General features: G+C 42.5%; 1 protein-coding gene across 1 annotated transcript in view; it reads right to left on the reverse strand.

Annotated features, from left to right (window-relative positions):
• PKD1L1 (polycystin 1 like 1, transient receptor potential channel interacting) overlaps window positions 1-14,239 on the reverse strand; it is a 1,386,277-nt gene that overhangs the window by 395,151 nt on the left and 976,887 nt on the right. The window contains exon 49 of the mRNA XM_085607392.1: window positions 11,208-11,343. Coding sequence (XP_085463518.1) covers window positions 11,208-11,343 — 136 coding nt within the window. The remainder of the gene's footprint in view (window positions 1-11,207; window positions 11,344-14,239) is intronic.

Here is a 14,239-nt window from a genome sequence, read left to right on the forward strand (position 1 = left end):
TGCATCAAGTTTTGGTGACAATAACAGTCAATCGTTGGTATTCTATTCATTCAGACGCTCAAAATGACTCATTGTAGGCACATTAAAGCAACTTTGCAATCCCACCTGGAGATCTTGCCCCGTTTAGAAGATGGATGGATATTAGAATTCTGGGGGATTGGCCTGTAAAAAAACACCCAAAGGATGAATCTGACTACCAGCCCGGTTCATGATGAAATGGCACAAACGTTGTAAAAGGTGCCTTACTAAGCCATATTCTTATAAATTCCCCACAATACAATCTCAATTTGCATCCTTCGTGTGTGGGATAATCCATCGCACCCTTCTAGCTAGGAAAATCTTGTTATGAAGATCACAGCTGCCCAGTTTTGATCCTTGCCAGTGCACTATTTATGTTTTAGTGTTAGACCACCTGCATTCAATTTGGGGGAAACCATTGGAACAATAACATAAGGGGTGCAATCTGGAGGTAAATGCAAGATGTCTTTACAATGAGTGGCTAGATCTACCCTGTAGAATTCCACAAGAGGCGACAGGGTGGCAATCTGATTGTAAAGAAGTGTATTGAGCCCCCTTGGGAGCTATGTTTGAAGGATTCCCAAAAGCCATGTGTTAAGCTTCTCTCAGCATTTTTATTAGTATGATGACTCATGGCCATAGTTGCAGGGAGTAAAGTCTCTGGACAGGGAGATCGAATAGAATACTCATTATGGTTAGATATTGTCATGGATAGGTTTATCCTAGCCAATGATTGATCTTCCATAACTGTTAGCTTAGCTTCTAATTTTTGACAAATGTCAGTCATCATCAACTTTACCTTTTGGAGAAAATGACAACACAATTCCACGACTTGATTTTGAATGTCTTAACACTACGTGGCCAGCAATCTCATTATTGCAGTTATATTAATCCGTTTCCACCTTACATGATTTTGGGTTCTTTGATATTTGACCATTTGAGACGTGAACAGGTTGATGTTGGGACTGCAAGAAGTTCTTAGTCAATCTGTTCACATCCTCCTTTGTCGTGTGTGTGTGTGTGTGTGTGTGTGTGTGTGTGTGTGTGTGTGTGTGTGTGTGTGTGTGTGTGTGTGTGTGTGTGTGTGTGTGTGTGTGTGTGTGTGTGTGTGTGTGTGTGTGTGTGTGTGTGTGTGTGTGTGTGTGTGTGTGTGTGTGTGTGTGTGTGTGTGTGTGTGTGTGTGTGTGTGTGTGTGTGTGTGTGTGTGTGTGTGTGTGTGTGTGTGTGTGTGTGTGTGTGTGTGTGTGTAAGGGGGCAAGTAGACGTGAAGTATGTTACCCTACTTCAGTTTTGTTACTCAGAATTGAGCAGTGTGGGAAAGGAGGGCTAATTACAGAGACTGGAATCTCCTGTATTGCTACACCCACTGTGGGGTTGTCAGACTCTGTTCATTGACAGTCTCCTCAATTTACAATAAGAATGCTAAGTCCCAATAGGCGAGGAAAAGATTGCTGTTGGACTGTGTCAATCCTTACTATAACAATCTTCAGTTCAGAGGCAATTACACCCATAGCAGAACTTAAATAGTAAGTAATAGAGGTTGTTGTCTTTGTCATCTCTCCTTTGTTATTTTTGGGTGCAATAGCCTTTCTCTTCCCCATATTTGTGCCGCAGAAGAGCATAAATGGCCAACCTCTTGCTTATAAGTACTGTCAGAAGGCCAAAAAACTTCATTGCCAAAAGGGGTGGGCCAGCCTGGTCTCTATCAGGTGCCGACGGGCCTGCTCTTGGCCCTGGCAAGCGCGTCCTGCACCGTGGGCTGAGGCGGCGTATTTATGGCACACACATTTTGCTTGAGCAGCGTCATCGCCTCCTTGACAGGTACTTGATTCTAGGGAACTGAGTCCCTGCCCCTGAAGTCCAAAAGAAGCATTCTTTAATAACAAATGCAGACAGAACTGCTGCACTGAGACAGCAGAAACCTTGCCTGTACTGATCCTTATTCTGAGACAAAAATCATCAAGGTGACAAAAAACAAATTAATGTCAACCTCCTCGAGAATTATTCAAAAATATATTTTTATTTTTCAAAAATCATTTTGTTTTTCACGTGTATCATACATCATAGTTCAACAATTTTTAACATTATACCACATGACCAAGGAACATTTGACCAAACAAAAAAAACTTAATGACTCTGGGTCAATACACCAATGACAGACATCAAAGACGACTCACTCACATACAGAACATAAAACACAGAACATATAACCAAGTGATCTTTTCTGTTCAAAACATTTTAACATTGGTTGATCAATCAAGAAAAAACAGAAAACAGTGTGAATTCTTAAACGGAAAAATGTCTGCACTGTGCCAATTTATGGACGTCATTTCACAGATCATTTAACCAGGCAGAAAACATTAGTCACACTTGTTTTACAAAAAACAACAAAAAGGTCGACACGTTTCGAACCCTGTGGGTTTTTTTCTGGGGGTTCTCTTCAGGACCAATCACTATTTGGCGAAATCAGCCGATTTCGCATTTAGACTCAATCAATTGCTGATTTAAAGATTTTTAATGTGAGAAGAGCCTGTGGGGCTTCATGATGGATTGAAAAGACAGATTTCTTTAAAATGTATGGTCTGATCGGCCTCGTGGCGGGTCCAATTTCCTTTTTCGGAACTGGCTTTACAAATTCCTTTCACGCATCCGGGCTTAATCTCTGTTGAGATACGTTCCGTGGTCTTCCGCTTTGGTTGTTTTTAAAGTTATTGGAAAATTTAAAAAAATGAAATTGGTCCCGCCACCAGGCCGATCAGACGATACATTTTAAAGAAATCAACAAAAGGCTACATCCTGTCTTTTCAAGCCATCGTGAAGCCCCACAGGCTCTTCTCCCATTAAAAATCTTTAAGTCAGCAGTTGGTGTCTAAATGCGAACTCGGCTGATTTAGCCAAATAGTGATTGGTCCTGAAGAGAACCCCCAGCCAAAAACCTACGGGGTTCGAAACACGTCGAACTTTTTGTTGTTTTTGTAAAACAAGTGTGACTAATGTGAAGATGTTTTCTGCCTGGTTAAATGATCTGTGAAGTGATGTCCATAAATTGGCACAGTGCAGAAATGTTTCCGTTTAAGAATTCACACTGTTTTCTGGTTTGGTTTTTCTTGATTGATCAACCAATGTTAAAATGTTTTGAAGAGAAAAGATCACTTGGTTATATGTTCTGTGTTTTATGTTCTGTATGTGAGTGAGTCGTCTTTGATGTTGTCTATCATTGGTGTATTGACCCAGAGTCATTAAGTTTTGTTTGGTCAAATGTTCTTTGGTCTTGTGGTGTAATGTTAAACATTTTTGAACTATGATACATGTGAAAAACAAAATGATTTTTGAAAAATAAAAATATATTTTTGAATAATTCTAGAGGAGGTTCACATTAATTTGGTTTTTGTCCCCTTGATGATGTGTCTCAGAATAAGGATCAGTACAGGCAAGGTTTTTGTTGTATTTTGATTAATGGCTCAGCCTTGCTGATTGGAGCCAGACCCTGTGTTGTTAGACAGCACAGAGACTGCAACTTTGTATACTAATTGACGACAGTCGAAGAAAGCTGTTACAGAGATGGGTATCCATGATGACTATGGCAACCCTGAAACAGATTTTTAACTACCCTGAATAGGGCTACTATTACAAAAGTGAAGAAGTGGCATGCAACTGGAATACTGGCCTGGTGGAAAAGGATGTACATATCGGCCAATTCACCCTCTCCAAAGCCATGGCCATTTTTTGGATAACATAGAATAATACATAACGCATATAATACATACAATGCAGTCCGTGGTTGAGACTCTGTAATTGTGGTTAAGTTGAAACCCGTACAGGAAATATTTTATTACTGTTTGACGGATCAGCATCAAACTTCCAGAAATTGTATTCAACCCTATGCAATTCTCAGGCACTTCTTGAAAATCTGAAAAAGATTATAAAGGCATTGGAAATGTCGAAAGTGAATGTTCCCATTTTAATTCACATAGGAAAGGTGCAGTAATGACCACTGCACCGGTTTTCACCAAATTTGGATGAGGTAAAGTAGCTTGATCCACATCCCAGACCTTTCTGATTTCATGGAAAACTCCCAATTCGTTTTTGTAAAAAAGCAAAAAATCTATCAGTCAAATAATGTAACTTCCGACATTTTAAGTGATGGGAAGTTCAATTTGTAACATTGTCAATAAAAAAGAGAATTTCTGGTGAAGGGATACGACTGAGAGAAGGTTTGATAGAAGCCATCCTCAATGCTCCTTCTCCCAAGTCAAAAGATCAGGTTTCCTCATTCTTGGGTGTGTGTGAATTTTATTCAAAATTCATTTCCAACTTTGCTGCTAAAACGGTCCATTTGCGTGAACTACTTAAGAGAAAGGTTGTTTTTGTGTTTGACCAGATGTGCCAAGATTAGTTTGTTCGCATTAACGAAGAACTGGGTACATGCAAGATTCTTACTCCTTTCGATCCCCTTTACCAGTGTATCATGTCTGTGAATGCGAGTTTGGATGGTTTGGGTGGTATGATTACCCAGGTCAAACAAAGAAAGGAGCACCCAGTTGGATTTGCTTCTCGAGCTTTGCGACCAAGTGAGAAGAACTACTTGGTCATAGAAAGAGTTATTGGCCTGCTGCTGGGCAGTTGAAAGATTCAAGTGTTTTCTGTGGGGAAAGTCTTTCAAGTTGTTAACAGACCACAAGCCACTCATTCCTATTCCTAATGGGCATATTGTTAAGGAGCATATGCCGAGGATAGCAAGATTGAGTTAAAAATTGTTACAGTACAATTTCGATGTAGCACACATTCCGGGAGGAAAAAACACAAGAGCAGATTTTCACTCCCGATCAGTGCTGCCTTTGGGAGATGAGGAGTTAGTTGGGTGTGATGAATATGAAGAGTGTTTGATTGCGGCAGTTGATGTTTGTAGTGTGGGTGGTTTTCAAGAAAAGGAGTGGTTTGATGCCATGCAGTCAGATAATGTTCTCAAGAAAGTAAAAGAACACATTGTACTAGGTTGGCCAAAAAAGAAGCATCTTGATGCAAAAATCTACCCTTTTCCAAGATTGCTGTTGAGCTTACCTTGGAGGGTGGTGAAATGATTATGCGGGGTGACAAATTTGTTCCACCAGAATGTTTGAGGTCAAGCATTATTATTTTGGGACATGAAGGACATCTGGGACAAACCAGCACTAAAAGGAGCAATTGTGCTGTGTATTGGTGACCATCCATGGACAGACAGGTGGATGATGTTGTCAAGGGGTGTATGATTTGTTGTACAAGGTCATCAAATTTGTCACTCCCCCGATCCAAGTGGTTAAACCTCCAACTGGTCCATGGATGGAACTGGTTGTAGATTGTATAGGGCCTTTCAATGCATTGCCACACAGATACAAATTTACTTTGGTGGTGGCCTACTATTACAGCAAGTGGTGTGAGGTCCATTTCATAGTTGATCCCAATACTGAAGAAGTTATCAGTTTCTTTCAAGGTTTGTTCGCAAGGGAAGGATTTTCTAAAGAAATTGTGTCAGACAAGGTGTGCAAGTCACATCAAGGAAAATATCTGATTTCTTGTCTCAATCTGGCATTCTGCATCGCCATGTGGCTGTATATCATCCTCAAGCCAATGGTTTCATTGAGCGCATGAATCGCATCTTGGTTGAGTGTGTGCAGTGGGCTTTATCCAATCAGGTTGAAATAAAGGAAGAGGTACAAAGCATGTTATGAGCTATCGCACTACCCCCAGTCAAGCACTGTGTTAGAGTGCGTTTGAGTTGTTATGTGGAGGAGTTGCAACTTTTTACATGTTTCCTGCTTGGATGAGGAAGTGGGGTTTGTGTACCAAAGATGGGTCTTCGGACACTGCTGTGACTGTTTCTCCTAATTCAGGTGTGGGTGCGGATAAATGTTCAGCCAATGTTACCAATATGTTGTCAAAAAATGCTGTCCAGGATTCTTCTGATTTTAATTCCAAGGTTTCGGTGGCCCAAGGGTTTGTCAAAGTTCATTCCTCCTGTTAAGGTTGATGCCACTTCACTCTTTTCTGTGAGGGTTAATGGAAAGAAATGGTGGAATTGCATCCCAGGAGGGTGGTTAAGAAATTGGGACTCAAGAGTGTGTCTGGGTGTTTTGGGTCAGAGCTTGTTTAAATGAAACCCAGAACCCAACCCAAAACCCTTCTGAATCAGGGCAGTCCCCAACTTTCCAATACGTGTAGTAGTGTTAGAAGAAGTGTTCCACCAAAGCGTTTGGCTTTGTAATTGGTGTGCCATTACAGACTTTGGAGTCTTCTTATCATTTCATAATTTAGGCGTTCGCTTTCTTTATTAAACCCATTGTGAATTTTCCTTGTGCTACTGTGTTTGCAAATACTTTTGTATAGTTTCATTGCGCCTTTTCAATTTTTTCTCTGTTGTTTTGTTTCTTTTTCTTTATTTATTCCATTGCTTTTGTTCTTTCCGGTTTATCTTGTTATGCTGTATTTCTATGTTCCTTTTATGGAAAGAAAGGAGATGTTGTAGTAATTAAACTACCTATTTCTTCCTGCTATGATTAGGCCTGGGCGTAGTTCGCGGAGTTTCGAAGTTACAAAAAATCTCCATGAAGTTCCGCGAGTGCATTGTGAACTGCAGTTTGTGCTGGTTTTCCTGCCGCTCGTGTAGAAATTGTACCTAAGCGGCAGCTCGCGAACATCGTGAAATTACCAATCGCGAGTAGGGAAAAAACTCCGCTGCACAACGCGAAGCAGAGTTTTCTGCACTCCGCGAGCTCCTCAGAGTGCGGAGTGCAGAAAACTTCGCAAACTCAGCGAACGGAGCAACGTTCACGGCCCAGGCCTAGCTGCGATGTCAGCTTCATGGTTACGGAATGTTGCTGTTTGAAGTCCAGGGTCGGTTGTACCATTCCCTGAAAGCTGTGGAGATGAACGGTCAATAAACTAAGTGCGCAGGGACATAGGAGCGCAGGATGAGCATCAACTGACCTAAGCAGTAATGAGGGGTGTCAGAGAGATAGATACTGCCCTGAAAAACATCCATATATGTAGCATTTTCTATAGTATCATCATATCAACTCAAAGGACCCATGGATAGCACAGCTGACATTTCATTGATCGTCAGATTCCCTGAAACATCAGTGGAAAGAATGAGACAAAACTATTGTCGAAGAGGCCATGTACAGACATTATGGGATCACTACCTGACCCCAGAAAAGAGGCTGATGGAGGGGAGGAGGTTAAAAGAAAATAAAGACCCTCTGATAAACAAAACACTGACTGTATTCCCAGAATAATTATTCAGAGTGGGTCTAAAAGAAGCTTGAGACACTCCAGATCCTCAGTGGCATTTTGAATCCATGGATTCAATATGCGATTGGGGGATTAAGTCCCACAATGTTCCTGGTAATAGCCAAAGGTTGCTTAAGTTGTTATCTGGATACTGTGCTCGATGCAGGGCCTGGTCTTTCACATATTGTGTCCCAAGATCCAGAGTGTTCTACAACATGGGTTAAAGGCACTCCCTGGCAGTTGGTTTGGTTGCTACATGGGCTGAGTGTAGTTAAAGGTCTGCACCCAGAACTCATCGACCACAGCTAAAGAATTGCCCACTTGGTTCTGTGGATAGAGGGGCTGGATGCAATATGTAGCAAAAGGCTAGGCCCTGTGCCCAGTCTATGCACAGTTGTTCTGGGTTGTACAGGGTTGGGTGTAAGGTGTGGCCAAACGTAATACCTTGTTAGGTTTTTGGACATGCAGACTGGGTGGTGGGCCAGGTCAAATGACATGAACTCCATCCTGACCAAGTTGCTGAGTGCAGACTTTGACTGAAGAGTAGGGTGGCTACCTCACTCCATGCCATCACGGACGCTATTTTCAGTCCTAGGCTTTGGTATGAAAACCACATGCATTTTGGGTAATGTAGTTTTAGTTTACCTACTTTAACTTAAATAGTCTACATGACCTACTTGTATTTATTTGAAGCTGAAAATCCCAGGACTAGAAACAGTGTCCATAGCGTAATGGATTGAGGTAATCACTCCACTGAACACCATAAACTGGGCCCATTGCCGCTATGCACTATCCAGGGCTCTGTACCTTACTTTTTATGTTGTAGCAAGTAATTAAGTACATCATACAAATCCAAAATAAAGGACAGAAACCTTTTTTAAAGGTGCAATATAGTTACGTTTGCTCATAAAAAAATCTTTTGTTCATAGAAAAAAAACTTTTAAAAGTCCTCTTCAGAATGACATTATGGCTCCAATGCAAAACCCCAACACCAATTAAATTCTCCAGTAATTGTAGACTAACCAACCATAACTGATGGCATTGTATTGTTTTGCAGCATTTTTACAGTGCTTCATACCCAGTGAAGGGCGCCAAGGTGCATTTTTGGATGTGTAGCACGCTATACCTTAGGCAAGTACATGGTAGGTAGAATATTGTCTTTCTTGTGAGTCTATGTGGAAATTATTTTGATGTTGTGTGTCAGTGGCCAGAAAGATGCTCTCAGATTCTCTTGGGATGCAGTGCTTAGTAGTATAAAGGCAAGGGGAATGGCAGTAAGTGACACCCTTTAGCTGAAACAATGGTTATCTAACAGTTTCAAAGTAGTAGTAGAACTTGCGTGTATGGACTATATTAACCCCTTGTGTGCCCATGACGAGCTGGACTCGTCATGGGCCGCGGTTGCGCTGTGCCCATGACGAGTCCAGCTCGTCATGAACCCCGCCCGCTAATGCAACGCCCGGCACAGGGCGGGGAAAGGGCGTGGCACACAAGGGGTTAAAGTCCTCCAAGGCCCAGCGGTTAGGCTCAGTTACCTGAAGCCACTGACTAACTCTCTATTTGGTATTTCATGCTTACATAGAGTGGATTGATTGGGAGACAAGCGGATATTTGGTCTTTTCGCAATGTAAATCATGACCTCTGGCCTGTATCTTTGTACTACAACCTGCTCAGCTAAAAGTATGCTGCAGTAATCCTCAATTTTGTGGGTAATTAGAAAATATTATTATGGTTTACAAAGTTGCAACTACAGGCCTGATTAAAATTGGCTGTGTTAGTCTTCCAGATGTGGCAATTCTCAATAAGTCTGAATGACTCAAACAGCCTACACAGAGTACAGTAAACCTGGTGAGCCTTCAGTGGGGTTTTTTGGGGTAGTTGCGGCATTGGGGAATTTTCTGGATAGGATGTGCTGCACTGGTCAGGTCAGTCCAATCATCTCAGGTGAAGCGCACTTTGGTGGTCAGGGCTATATTTTGATGCGGACATACAGAACTAAGAAATTAAATTTCGAGGATCATTGGTTATTCCATATGGTGATGTCCTACGTGACTACATGAGCTGTGCAATGGCGGGACCATGACACCTCACCAAAACGCATGAGGCTATCTACTGCCTAAGTCCTAAAAATACAAGGATCTTGGTGTCATCTTTAAAAGAAACAAATAATCAAAACAACATGATAGGTTAATTGTGACTATATGTCAAGGTTTCAAGAGTTTTCTTTCAGTATCTTGCACAGGAACTGAGACGCTGATTCCCAACTCCCCTTCAAGGATATTTCTGCGGTCCAGTTTAATTTCTAGACCCACAAATCTACCCCCAAGGGGGAAGGGGGAGTGGATAAAATAATAAACAAGAAGAGACTGGTCCTGAAGCTTGTCTTCTCTCTTTCGTCTACTTCTTCGTTCTATCTGCAGACTGCGTGTCAACTGAGAGAATCTAAAAACCAAGCATTAAGTTATTATTTCTTACACTTAGCTGAACTCCATATTCTATTCCGCTCCCTTGTTCTTTACCTACCCTTAGCTCCAAGCACTGTGCCCCTCTTCTATCATTCTTGTTTCTATCTCTCTTTCTGTTCTTTCTTTTTCTTGAAAAGGCACCTCTGGAATTTACCTGTCAACAAGATATCGCTTAATGTATTTATTTCCTATTTACCCCTTGAAACTCTCTTACACTTTAGGTAATCTAATTCACTTACTTGAGTGTGTATGCCTTTATCTTTGTAAGGACTCTTCTTAATAGTATCTATTTTCTAACGACTTTTCTTAACTGTTCTGGAATTCCCTTTTGACGACCTTTTCCTTCTTAGCAGGAATTTGGCATTAATCTAGATTTTTTCTGGTAAGTACTGGTCTTGTCTTTAACTATATACAACATTTTATTTACATTTCATTCAGAGTAATTCTATAATTTTCTTTGTGACTTAGCTTATGACTTCTTTCTTCCTTCAGGTTCTGATAGCGCTAGGTATCCTTCGACGAGTTGCTTTCACCAGCTGAAGCCGAGAAATTGGGAAGAGGCGCCACAACCTGTTACCTCAGCAAACTTCTCCTTCTCAACCTTGCTTCGAACTTAGACTGCTTCTGACTACTTCCGACGGAGGTAGCGGACGAGATACCGGGCGAAACCCGACGAGGTTGCTCTCTGACTAAATCTGAGGAGCCTAAGAATTAACCTGCGTGCTCTGAAACTTCCTCAGTGAAGTGCGCGTTGGCTCCAGCGCGCGCGCCTCAAGCTGCCTCTGAACACCTGTGGGGAATAAATAAACTAGACCGCTGCGTTGATTAGAAAGCGGCGGCCTTTCTTCGGTTCCATTTCTGATTCAGCCTGGTCCAGCCGTTGCCTCTGGCCCGCATTCTTCTTCCTGACCCATAACTTCTGCCCAACACTGTACCCGCTATTGTCCAAGCGCCCCTAGGAGCCCTGACACTATAGCTGAAAAGGCACCTTAGCCTAGAAATTCTTATCTCAATTTTAGAACACTGTATCTATGCATATGCATGTACGGCAGCATAAAAAGCACAAACCTCTTAGGAAAAGTAATGGAGCACTGTACCGAGAATGTAGAAGGATACAGTAACATTGGATATTTTAGTATTCATCTAATAAAGGAATGAAGGCCTTATGTGAATAGCACGAATATTTAATCAAGAAAAACATTACCATGGCCCCATCACAGCCCCTTGTGCTGTGAGAAACAAGTGAGAGCTGCAGAGAATTTATAGTTGTTGATGTGTGAGGTACGTCAAGATGACTGTGAGTACCTCTGGGGGTAAAAACTAAAGGGGTGGTAACCAATATTTTCTTGGCAAATTTATCACAGATTCTGAAAATTACATCATCTTAATACTCTTGTAAATCACGAAGCTGAACAAACAACCAGATTTAAGAAAGGCTTGCAATACAGCAATTCTTACCTCAGTCCAACAGTTCCTGTTATCACAGCACAGACGACTGAAATCAGCATACAAATACCCCAGGCCAGGTAACTGCACCAGTGTGGCAATACTTTGTGGACATGGAAAACTGGCTGTCCTGAAAGGCTGCTGCAATCTAAGATAATGGAAATGTATAAGTAAAATGTGTATAGTCACTTGCAAAAAGGTTACTGAACTGCTTACAAGCCGGAGGCATCCATATATTCATGCCAAAGGAAGCATATGTGTATTCTAGTGAGGTTGCTAAAATATTCAGAAAATTATGGCATGTCCTCATTAGCAAAGCATCAATATCATGTACAGTAGGACTGCAAGTTAATATTTTTCCCTGAAAAAGAAACAGTTAATTGTATATTGCTGGAGGACTTCTTCAAGAGATACCATTTCTTCTAAAACACACATTATTCAGAGGGTTATTCCAAAGGAGAGAACTGAGGTTTGAGTTGGAGTCATACTCCTGACAATCTTCAAAGGGCCTTTGCGTTGCAAGTGGCTATGGACGTCTGCATTTACCTCCTTTCATTTCTGACGTTTACAGATACTAACTTCAAGCGGGATAGATCTGGGAATTTATTACATTCTAGGACGAAGCACAGCATACAACTATGAATTTATGGCACCAAGCTGGTAAAATGTAGAATAGAGCGAGCTTTAAGTTGGTATAAGACTGCACTTATCTGAGAAGTGTATGTTTTTGGACCACCAAAGCGCTCTTAGTTTTGGTGAAATGGGTTTCTCATTAAAATATCGGAAAAGAGGGGATCTGTTTTAAATGGCTACTTAGGCAAAACACATAGGCAGTTGTTAATATCAGAACACTGACTTGCAGAATGATACCCAACTTGCATTGTGACATGTGACATATTTCTAGGTGAGCTAGAGTTCTAATCGTCGAACATAGTGTTCTATTTCCTTCTGACTCATGCAAATAAATGTTTTCTTTTCTTTGTGATAATCATGGAGTGTTTTTAATGAACAGCATATTCAAGAAGACATCTGCAGTGTGCAGCCTAGTCCATGTGTCCTATTCAGTTACAAACAGTGTAAGTTTGAAGGATGCAAAAGAAGCTTGCATTGTTAGAAACCTTGAGAACCTAACAAATATGTAATTGTATCATCACTCTTGGACTTGGCCCTTTTTGGCTAAAGTTCCCTAAACATTTTGCCTTCCACTAGACCTTTTTCTCTGACATGGTGTTGCCAACTTAGATGCTTTGGGTACTTTGCCACTGCTGATCAGTGTCAAAGTGCAAGTGTTCCCTGTATAAAGTGTAATGGTAATTGGTTGTCCATGATTGGTATGTGTGCCTTACTAGTAAAGACCCTAGTAAAGTGCACTGTGTGTGCCAGGGCTCGTAATGCAAATGCTACTAGTGGGCCTGCAGCACTAATTGTGCCACTCACACAAGTAGTCCTAAAGAGAGAACTCAGGCCTGCCACTGCAGTGCCTGCCCGCAGTTTGTTAAACTGCCCGGTTGTCCTGACAAGTGCACCTACTTGCCAGGCCTTACCCTTCCCTTTATATGCACATCAGACACCCCTATGGTATGCCCAAGGTACCCCCTGGGCAGGGTGCAGTGTTTGTGAAAGGTAGGACATGTACTGAGGTGTGTACCATGTCCTGACAATGAAAATACTCTCCATTTCGTTTTTTACTGTTGAAAGGCCATCTTGCCCATAGGACAGAATGGGGAGGCTGTGTAATATGTTTACAGCCTATATTACCATAGGCTTAAGATGGAGAGGTGAGGTTTAGTGTGCCTGAACTCACAATTTAAAAACACATCTTTTTGTGAAGGTGGTTTTTGCATTGTGTATTTAGAAATCACTCTTTTAGAAGTGGCTGGGTTTTGTGTTCCAACATTTCTGTGTGTCTCTGCCTGGTTGTGGATTGACTGTCTGGATTTGAATGTGATAGGTTCTGGGGAATGTCTTGACCCAGGGGAGGAGGTGAGACAGCAACAGGCGGCCCTGCATCTGGAGTGTAGGGGGGAGGGGTAGCCCCTGGAGGTGAAGAGGCATGGGCTGCTGCCATAAAACAATGGCTCCATTTCCTGCTGAGTGATTGAGGATCCAGACTCTCACTATCAAAGGAAGAAGGTGTCACTGGCACAGAGACACCCAGAACTGGTTTCGACAGGGGTCAGTGTCCCCCTGAACACAAAGACTTCAAATACATTTAGGGGTATAACTAGGAGAGCTGAAACGCCTGAACGTTGGAATGGAACTGTTCAAGAATTTAAAGGATTGAAACTACTTCGTGGTCAAGAGGAACCTCTGCCAAGGAAGAAACAGCTGAAGAGACTGAAGGAAAGGACTGACCCTTGCTGTGTGTTCTGGGGCTGGCCTGCAGTTTGCTGATTTAACCAAGGAGAGGCTAAAGGGACTTTGATGTGTGCTGTGTCCCCCTACTTGAAAGGACTTTGCTGTGTGCTGTGCCCTGAAGTAACTTATCCCCAAGGGCCCAAGGAGAGCTGGCTCCCTGTTATGGAAACTCAGGAACACAAAAGTTTCCAGGTGTGTCTCAGCGACGGTGTGTGCATGTGCTTTTTACAGCCTGAGACCCTCGTAAGAATTGCCCTGTGATCGTGGGCACCTGGTGTCCAAGTGAGTCTCAGCGACGCTGTGTGCGTGTGCTTCGTGCAGCCTCAGACCTTCGTGAGGATTGTCCTGTGATCGTGTGCACCCGAAATCAAAGTGAGTCTCAGCAACGCTGTTTGCATGTGCCTCGTGCAGCCTGAGACCTTCGTGAGGATTGCCCTGTGACCGTGCACGCCCAGAGCTCAAGTGAGCCTCAGTGACGCTGTGTGGGTGTGCTTCGTGCAGCTCGAGACCTTCGTGAAGATTGCCCTGTGACCGTACACCCTCAGAGCTCAAATGAGTCTCAGCGACACTGTGTGCTAGTGCACTGTTGCAGCCGGAGACCTGCGTCATTGCCATCGGCCCAGAGGAGCTGTGCTGCCAGCCCGAGCCTGCTGTTGCCAAGGAGGGACCTCGAATCATCCCCATCG

Source organism: Triturus cristatus, chromosome 5_2 (assembly GCF_964204655.1).
Source record: "Triturus cristatus chromosome 5_2, aTriCri1.1, whole genome shotgun sequence".
Lineage (NCBI taxonomy): Eukaryota > Metazoa > Chordata > Amphibia > Caudata > Salamandridae > Triturus > Triturus cristatus.